Source organism: Monopterus albus, unplaced genomic scaffold (genome assembly GCF_001952655.1).
Source record: "Monopterus albus unplaced genomic scaffold, M_albus_1.0 scaffold288.1, whole genome shotgun sequence".
In the NCBI taxonomy this organism is placed as follows: Eukaryota; Metazoa; Chordata; class Actinopteri; order Synbranchiformes; family Synbranchidae; genus Monopterus; species Monopterus albus.
In genome coordinates, this window is record NW_018128168.1 from 261,261 (window position 1) to 271,519 (window position 10,259).

Here is a 10,259-nt window from a genome sequence, read left to right on the forward strand (position 1 = left end):
AATGAACTTAAATGATTTTAGCATATGGCTGCAATATAACAAAGAGTGAAAAATTTAAGGGGGTCTGAATACTTTCCGTACCCACTGTATGTATATTTCTTATCATCCTTTTAAATACTTCACACTGGAAAAGTGTTACTGTGACAGCAGAGTGACTAGATGAAAGGTCATTAGAGGTTCAAATTCATCCCTGAAGTCAAGATTAATTTCATGCAAATTCCAACTAAAACGGAAACTTTTAAGTAGCTTCAGTAAGACTAAATAGGTCTAGTTCCACTGCCCAGCAGCAGACTGCTGACACATTTGTGCTATAAGGGAAAGCTGTGCACTCTCACTGTACAGCAGTGCAGTACAGTGACCAAAGGCTCCAGCAGAGAAGCAGAGCTTAAGAAGCAGTGCATCATAACTTGCCTCTCTGATACACATTAAATTACTAAGGCATTCATACATAAGGTCAGTGTGAGGGGAGGAATGTTATTACTAACCTGCTGTATGTATAGTAAATGCAGACATGCAGTAACCAGGTTACTACAGAGTACAGTATGTAATCATGCTGTCAGGCTTTGTGCATCACCTGGTGCCATAAAGTAACATGGTTTTTTTGGGCACGTGTACAGTAAACATACTGAGTGAAATGCTGTTACATGTAACTTTTAAACATACTTTTCAACTTAATTTAGCTTGGGTTTAACCAAAATGTCTTGATCTTTCAACCTGCAAAGCACCATATCAGAGGTTACTGGGAGAGTCATGTCAACCTGATGGAGATTACTGTAGAACCCAGTGGAGTTAGACAGGTTTTGTATGCACCATCCAGACTGATACACTTGTGTGTTGTGTGTGTAGGAGGAGTACATGCGGGAGCAGATCGAGTGGCAGCAGCAGCCTTTCAGCGACAATCAGGCCTGTCTTGACCTCATTGCTGCTAAGCCCCATGGGATACTGCGCATACTGGACGACCAGTGTAGTTTCCCTCAGGTATAATCACACCTGTTAAACTAAAGTTTAGGTTTCTTTTGTCTGAGTAGCATCTCACTATTAGGGCTGGACTGCATATAAGCAGGATAAGCATGTCACTGACATGTTTCGCTTTAGCCAACGCCAATAACAAAGCAGCCAGTATGTTCATATGTCAAGTCACTGAAAGAGACAAACGGTGACGGCTTCCAGAACCACAGCCACCTCCCTCCTAGGGAGGCAAAATCAGCTTGGAGATGTGTAATAATCTCTATGCTTCCTTCATAAACTGACAGGCCAGGGGGATTTTGGGCTGCTCTTTTACCATCAAAACTGACATGGCGAGTGGAAATGGAAGCCCAGTACACCTTAATAGTAGAAAACAGCTTCTTTTTGTCAGTTCAGTCTCGCACAAAGGAAAGAAGTGCACTCACACTGAACACTGAAAACACATTTCCGCCGCCTTAGCACACAATTCCTTAAATACTCTCCACTTGCAGTTATAAAGAGACCTAGTGGATGATGCTCTGGCATTCTGAATCACAATAATGTCCCTCTGTGATAACCCAGTAGTTCTAAACTTCAATTATTAATGGGCCAGGTCCAACGAGTGAGCTCCATAGTGGGAGGCAGCTGTATCCATTTAGCTGGTGGGTTAAGGAAAGTAAAGAATAATCTGGAGTGATAATCCATTGTGGCCAACTCTGATGGAGGGAAGATGAGATGCTGGTGACAAACGTTTTGGACTAGCCAAACTGATGTGTTAGCTCACTTGTAGAATCAAAAAAAAAAAACGCCACTGTTTGGGGATGAATAAAAGTGGAGGGAAAATACTAACTGAAGGCAGTCGGACCACTGTCCTTAGCTACTACCACCAAGTGGCAGATGTGAGACCCAGTGTGACAGCAGTTAAGCTAGTTAGCCTTGATACAGACGGAGCCCTTAAGACAAAAGAGTTACAACATTGAGGGGTCAAAAATGGCAGCAGGTCACGTGACTCATGTAACTTCAAATAGTTCCAAACAGCCAATTCAAATCCATTGATTTCTGTAGGGAACAGTGGGATTTATTGGTAAATTACTACTTTTAATGACTTGAACAGCCTTGCTAACTAATTCTGTACATACAGATAGAGAAATGCTTGGCGTCTGAAGCGAGAAGAGCTGACTGAATCTCAGATGACGCCATGTTGGCCCTGTATAACATCACCATTCAGGGCTGGCATAATGGCTTCTGTGTATACATCATGTCCTCTAGTCATCATTGAAACACATGCTATGAAAGAGAACACCTCGATTATGTGGAGAGCCCTTCAAAACATAAACAAAAGGCACATAGAACTGAAAATAAGACAACACTGATAGAAGCAGTACTTAATTAAGAGCAAAAGGTATCAAAACCATTGCTCATAAACCAGGAGGCTGAGGTGTAGTGTAGCCAGCTCCAATCAATAGGCCTACACATGCTCATTTAACTGCCTACCTGCTGCTGTTGTTACCCCTGGGGCTCCTAATGTCAGAAGCTGACTGAGCTCACATTGAGATAAACATGTTATGGAGTGTCTCCGATGGTCAAAGTGAAATATGAACAGGGTGTCACTGTGCACTAGTAACAGACTGAGGCAATCTGCCGAACACACGCAGGCAACATGTTTGTACTGTAGAGATTCAATTTCCATGGATCACCAACCACTAACCGTCTCCAATCATCGCTAGGCAACAGACCACACCTTCCTTCAGAAGTGCCACTATCACCATGGAAACAACCCACTGTATGCCAGACCGAAGATGCCACTGCCAGAGTTCACCTTGAAACACTATGCTGGGAAGGTCACTTACCAGGTACATTTCTTTCTTTCCATTTCTTTCTTTCTATTTTCTTTCTCTGTGTCTGTCTGCCTTTCTTTCCATGGAGAAAATACACAACTCGATTCTTTGTTTTCTGTTCTTTCCTTTTTTGTTTTCTTTCTTTTCATGCAGAAAGTACATTATGTGCAGTTGTAATAAAAACAAGGCCTGAGGACCAAGTGGGGAAAACATTTTCACTGCTGTCTTAACATCGACAAACTTCAGCTTTTCATCACGAGTATTTCCCGTACTATGTCCATTCACTGTCTGAGAGGTTCATTTTACCCACTTTTTAGACATTACCTTCTTGCTGGCATCCAATAAAACTTTCTCTTCTGTTCTTTCTGCCTTAATGTGTCCACACAAACTCCAACACTGCAACTGAATATGAAGCTGCAGATATGTTGTGTGACAGATATAGATGTATCTAGTTATTTAGTTCTGATTGATTCAAATAGGATAGAGTGGGTTTTAATTTCTTTACATAACATTTTAACTGTTAGTTGTATTGTGTTTTTGTTTTTTATGGATTTTTAGTCCTTAATAAAGCATGAATTCATTCATTCATTCATTCCATCCAGCAGATCTTTAATCAGTTCACTAAAATTCTTACATTTTCTTCCTTGAACTAGTGTGCTCAGGGCTGTTATACTTTGTTTATTGTGTACTCTTGTTTGTCCACTGTTTGAATCTGATAGCACAAGTTTCTGCTTTGAATTTAGCTTTTGATTATTTGCCTTGCAGGTGCACAAATTCTTGGACAAGAACTTTGACATGGTCCGCCAGGATGTTTTAGACCTCTTCATCCAGAGCAAGAACAGAGTAAGATGTACAAATACACTGTTCTCATGACTTACTCTTGCCTGTGGCGCTAACATTCTCTAGTCATCTCTGTTTTAGTCAAAGCGAGCATGATCGGTCATTTTCAATTACATTTAAGTCTTAGGATTGTTACTCATCATCATGCATTGTAGCCCACAACTTGGACCTGTGCTTCTAACTTTATATTTTACAGCATTTTAAAAGACAAGGCCAGTTGTTTTCTATATTAACAGTATTTTCAACACTCCCCCATACAGAGACTAAAACAGACAATGATTTTCCTCTACTCATGGTTCATGTCTGTCAGTCCGGGATCAGCTTCTTGTTCTGTGCCCCAGACCTCCATTTTTGTTCAAAAACAATTAAAACCTCATCAGTGAAACACACCACTGCACTGGGTGACATGTTTCATCATTAGAAAACCCCAGACCCAAGCATGGCGCACTAGGGAAAGGTAAACAAAGCAGAGAGCACACGCAAGATCTCATGCATGCCCAGTTAACTCTGACTCGTACTAACTTCAGGAAATTATGGCTGCTCGGAACCTTTGGGGCAACATAGTCGGTTCTGGGCTTTTGTAATAAAAAAAACGTGTCACCCAGTTTAGTGTTTTTAATCCTTTTTGAACAACAGTGGAGATCTCTCACATAGACTAACAAGCTAGTCCAGGACTCACAGCTGACAGATGCTTATGGTGAGTAGAGGCAATTCATTGTTGGTTTTAGTCTCTGTATGGAGACTGGTGAAAATACTGTTAATACAGAAAATGACCGGCCTTATCCTTTAAGTTGACCTAATGCTTTAATGCCAAAAAAAACTACATACTCTGCTCATTAAAAATGCTAATTTAATCATTAAAAAACACAACTATTAATTTAGAACCTAGCAATACCTAGTGCATCGATGTATATGTTATTCAAGGTTGATTCATCTCTTTGTTCTCTGTTTGTGTATGTGCACAGATGGTATCAAACCTCTTCTTGAAGCACTCAGAGTCTGTGTCTCAGCAGCAGTCTAATATGCGGCGCAGCAGCACAGCTCGTCGGTATCAGGCCAACACGGTCAGCGCAAAGTTCCAGAGCAGTCTGCAGGCGCTGCTGGAGAAGATGGAAAGGTCTGAGGAGAACAACACGTATTTAGTCTTTAGGACAATGTAGAAACAAAGCAACATTTGTGTTAAACAGCTCTGTATTAGAACAGTCTCCTTCCAGCTTATTTAAGTGTCTAAATTATAAGTGTAAAATTATGCATGCATATGTTTTGTTCCTGAAATGACAGATAAGTAAATTATACTGTACTGAGCTGACATGTGTCACCACTGACACATATGCGCTCATGGTGACACAAAACACTGATGAGTCATACTGAGTGCCTGAGATGTGCCCACATACACAGACAGTGTGTATGATATGGTGATGACTGAGGAATGAGTGAAACAGGAAGTGATTTCTTTCCCAATCCAAACCAGTGACACAAGTTATATTATGGCCTCATCACTTCTGGCAGTCTTATAAACCTCCGGTGTCAGTTTTTGTAGGAGCCACTTAATTTGTGAAGATGGATTTGATTTGCTTATTCTGGGCTCAGTTGTGCCTCTAACAGATGAAAACAGACATCTCTGACCATCTTTCAGTCTGAAGAAGTTAATATATATTGTCTCTTCAACTATAAAACCCTGCCATGCTCTGCCAGTTTCTGCTTAAAGAGTCCACTTGGATGTGACTTCCTCTCACTGGGCAAATGTACAAAGCCTTTATCAAATCATATCTTCATTCATTTATCCATCGCTTTGTTCTCATCCATCTGTGACAGGTGTAACCTTTATTTTGTGCGATGCATCAAGCCAAACCATCATAAGGTAGATTTACAAGTTGGTTGATGTGTGCAGGTTTGCAGTGGTTAGTTGCAGAGAATTTATGTATAGTACACTGCTCATTTGTGTTCACATGTATTTGTGTGTGTAGGAGCCAGGCTTGTTTGACATGGAGCTGGTCAACCTTCAGCTGCATTACTCTGGCATCATGGAGACCATCTATATCAGGAAGGACGGTTATCCAATCAGATTGCACTTTCACAGCTTCCTATCAAGGTTGGTTGCTTATGAAGCTTCACATTAAGCATATATAAAGATAAATTTGAGCTCTAATTGAAGTGTGTATTCTGTAATATAGTACAGACTTGTACTTACAGAACTGTTTCTGCTCCTCTTTCGTCTCACCACTTTCAGCTTGTGAATTATTGACTTTATTTGGTGAGAATACATTTCTTCATGCTGAAATCTGGCACTTAGCTGCTCCTTCAGTAGGAGAGCAGTTGAAACTAATTGATCTCTCAGCACCTTTGACCTGCCAAATTGGTCTGATTTACAATATTTGAGAAAAAATATCACATTCCAACATTCACAGTCAGTTAGACTCACACTGAAACTAATGAATCTAAACAAATGCTAAATTACCAAAACTCAGAATACACAAGATTTGCGTTCTCACAGAGTTGACACATTACAGCTTTGGATTTTGTTTGCATTTATGTCAGAATTTAAATTGAACTGTGTTTAAATGTGCATGTGGGCTTGTATGTGCACACAGGTACAAAAGCCTGCTCTGCCTGAAGGATCTTCCACCTGCAGATGGAGAAAACTGTATCAACATGCTCCACAAGCTCGGTCCAGTCAACCCCGGATCATATCAGCTGGGAGTCAGTAAGGTGAGCTCTCTCAGTATCAGATGCTTTTAGAGACCTGCATAAAATTCAAGGTAAAACATTACACGTGTGAGAAATAAATGCTGTTTAATTTAGATGAATGTGTCTTGCATGTGTGTTAGATTTTCCTGAAAGAGGAATTGTATCAGCTGCTTGAGGGTAAGCGTGACCGTCTGCTGAACATGGCTGCCATGATGCTGCAGAGATGCACCCGCATGGTTTTTTTCCTAAAGAAGTTTAGGAAGATCAGGCAGCGTGTGATCCTGTTTGAAGCTCGCTGCAGAGGCTACCTGGCCAGGTAATGTTCACCTGAGAAATCAGCTGCTAGTGTACACATGTGTCCCTTAAATTTAATGGCTCATAACTTCTGTAAACCCAAACAACTCAAAAAGCTAAGCCTCTTTACAAGATACGGACTCCACAGGGTGACAGAGATTGTTCAGTTTTTCCCAAGAGATACAGATCTTTTACTCAGCATGTCTAATGTGGATCTGAGCAAGTTCTGAGAAAGTTTTATATACTTCAGACCAACTCCTTCAGCTTGTTTCTGTTTCTTTCTCTCTACTATCCATTGTTTATGATTAACATATTCCCTGAACAGAAAAAAGTTTATTCTGAGGAGGAAGCACCTCATCAGGTTACGCTCCATTGTGCTACTCATCATCAACCGTCAGCGTTACATGAGGGTATGCGCACAGTGTTTGGGACTGTGTGAATGGGGAAACTTCTGGGAACATTTACAGTATTTATATAAAATGAATAAATGTGTGATACTGTTGTCTTTCTGTCAGATAGTGGTGGAGGCTGCAAGGAAGGCAGAGGAGGTGAGTGAGGGAGGAAACAAGGTGAAAGTAGGATGGGAATACATTTTAAGAAAAAGATGAAGATCTAGCATTAATACGTGATATAAATGTTGGTGTGTTTGTATTCGCAATGTGTGTAGGATCGCATCAACAGAGAAGTGGTGGATGTGACAACACTTCCTATCCCGGCTGAGCTGGCAGCCCTGCTGCAGGAAGCTTCAGGTGTGTGCCCACATACACACATATACAGTATATGAACTGTATATAACACACTGATATGCAGTCAGTTAGAGCTATAAATAAACTTCTGTCAACAGATGAGTTCTGTCTTGTTTGTTTTCTACCTTGTGTGTGTGTACAGGTGGTGAAGAGCTGCTTTCTGACTGCCTGGCTGTGGTCCAGGCTCCAACGGTTCAAGTTGACCCCCAGTTGACTCTGCCCCTAGATATCAACAACTACCTCATGACACACTACATCCGGGCCATATTCAGGGTACGCACACACATACGCCCACACACAGTATCTACATGTGAAAGCTTGTGAAACATAAATGAACTTTGGTGAAATGTGTGTATGTGTGTGTGTTGTAGGAGCCGTTGTTTGGGATGGTGACCACTCCGCTGGAGAGCTCTCTGATTCGTCTGGATGAGGAGCTAAATCAGGGAGCGCTGAGTGTTTTCATTCTGGTACATGCTGCTGGGAAACACCAGCCTCCACACTTTAAGAGGAAGGCTACTAAATAGTGTTATGTGAGGAAATCAAAACCAGTCAAATAAATAGTTCCTGTGGCTAATCAGCTTAATATACTTAATGAGAAATGTCAGACATGTGGGTTGATTTTACCAACAAAGTTGATTGGTTAAAATATTTTCAGTACTCAAGAAGTAAAATTTTCTGATCAGTCACTCAAATTTGCGCAGCCTTTGTATATGCATGCACAATGGTTTTGTACAAATACATATAGAATCAATTATTCAAACTGTCTTGTTGTAATGCAAACAACTGTCTCACTAATACTAAAGCCCATTAAGAGAACTTGACCATCTTTGAAGGTATAATTTGTTGAGTAAAGCATGTGTGGTTTTGACAGATTTTAAGGTTCATGGGTGATCCTAACCTGAATGGGGCTCAGGAGAATCTATTTGGAAACTACATCATTCAGAGAGGACTCGCCAATTCCAGCCTCCGGGATGAGATCCTGGCTCAGGTAGTCAACCAGGTGAGGCTCACCTCCTTCTTATAACTGAAGAGGTTACATAAAATAACACCGCATCTTTCAGTTTTATTGTACATAATCTCAACCAGGTTTTTCTCTTTACCTCCATTTTGTTTGGTCCTCCAGGTGTGGAGGAATCCTAACATTTTGAACTCAGAGCGTGGCTGGCTCCTCCTCTCGTCTTGTCTCTCTGCCTTCCTGCCTTCTCAAAGGTTGGCCAAGTATCTGCTAAAGTAAGAAGTACACAGTTGAGCAGTTCAATATTTTGGCATCATACTAATACTGTTAATAAAACAATACATTTTTCAGTATTGGATGTGATATTCACAACTTTTGCTGCATGTCTGGCTCTTCATACTCATTGTTGTTATAGGTTTGTGTCTGACTATGGGCCAGAGGGCTACGACTCTGTGTGTCAGCATCGTCTGCTTCAGGCTCTGCAGCGGCTGAATGTCGGCCCAGAGTACGTGCGCACGTACCCGCCCTGTCTGCTGGAGTGGACCGCCAATCGCAAGAGAGCTCACACTGTACTGCACATATACTGCTTTGATGGTGAGAACACACAAGCACATAGAGGTCACAGAGGTGATTTTCACAGATTTTAAATCCCTGGACCACCATCTGCATTTGTAGACACTATTATAAACATCTTGTGATGTCATTTGGGTCAAGTGCTGCTTGTAACAGCATTAATATAAGAGACTAACAAGAACCTGTGTGGTTAAATAAAGGCTAAATGGAACAAGGCTGTAAATGCACAAATGGAAACCTTAATACTTGCATGTAACTTCTCCTCCCCCCTGCATCTGTTCTTGTACTGTATATATATCATAACATATTTACTGCATTTTCCATGAATAAATCTGTGTTATTGACTGGTCTAAATCACAGGCTGCAACACTGTGAGTAGCTTTAATATGTAGGTACCATTTCATTTTAAACACAGACCAGTGCTATGTATGTCCATGTAAAAGCATTCAGTTTTGTAAATTTGAAACTCATTTATTTTGGATCTGTGAGTTTGACTGCCTCTTGTCAACCCATCCTTTCCACAGTTAGTGTGTGCACTCTTCAGTACACAACAGTTACCATGCCTGTCTCTTCCTCATTTCCTCCTCTCATCCAGCTAATCTGACATCTGGCCTTTTGGCAAGTCCACTGAGGATTAGACACCTGATACTTGCTCTGATTCACTGGCTGCATTTGTGTGTTTGTTGCTGCTAGTGTCTGTGTAAATCTTCATAGACAGATCATGGATGGTGCTGCCAACTGTCTTGCAGTGATACAGCTGAGGAATTACTTCATAACCTGACTGAAATGGCTCTTAATGCATTACAAAATGGAAAAGCACACCACATCATTTCACAGTCTTGGATTTTGTTAAGTAACTGCTGTACTGTACATCAGAAGTTATTTTCAGATCTACTATATGCCCTTTCTCCTTCAGGTGTATCCTTCCTGTGTCCTCTACACTCCTGGACGACAGGAGAAGAGATGGCCAAAGACCTCTTACAACACAGGTATCAACTTACTGTAAAACATGAACACTAAATACATGGGTGACAAAGAAATATTAAACAAAAGAAAACTAGGCAAGATGTCATGTTTGCATGCACTACTGTGTTTGTGCGTTCTGTGTATAGGGGTGCAGCAGAGGGCCGCCAAGGCTGGTCAGTGCTGCTGAAGGAGGCGGCTCAGTGGGTGGAACTGGAGGGATCTGACTACATTCTGGACTTGATGTCAGACCTGGAGCTTCCCGCTGAGTTCCCCAAACGCAACAGCTACTTCATCATCTCTGCACAGGAACCAACCAGAGTGCGGCCCAATGCCAGCATGTGAGACACACACACACACACACACACACACACACACACACACACACATACCTCTGGGATTTCATATACCCATCCA

At 41.3% G+C, this 10,259-nt stretch overlaps 1 protein-coding gene across 1 annotated transcript in view; it reads left to right on the forward strand.

Annotated features, from left to right (window-relative positions):
- The window catches only part of myo15ab (myosin XVAb), a 37,078-nt gene that overhangs the window by 9,151 nt on the left and 17,668 nt on the right, over positions 1-10,259 (forward strand). The window contains 18 exon segments of the mRNA XM_020622786.1: positions 847-978; positions 2,673-2,798; positions 3,549-3,626; positions 4,589-4,740; positions 5,439-5,484; positions 5,591-5,715; positions 6,215-6,332; positions 6,452-6,627; positions 6,931-7,015; positions 7,121-7,153; positions 7,273-7,354; positions 7,494-7,624; positions 7,723-7,818; positions 8,223-8,351; positions 8,475-8,581; positions 8,722-8,900; positions 9,796-9,868; positions 9,992-10,183. Of these exon segments, the coding sequence (XP_020478442.1) occupies positions 847-978; positions 2,673-2,798; positions 3,549-3,626; positions 4,589-4,740; positions 5,439-5,484; positions 5,591-5,715; positions 6,215-6,332; positions 6,452-6,627; positions 6,931-7,015; positions 7,121-7,153; positions 7,273-7,354; positions 7,494-7,624; positions 7,723-7,818; positions 8,223-8,351; positions 8,475-8,581; positions 8,722-8,900; positions 9,796-9,868; positions 9,992-10,183 (2,060 nt within the window).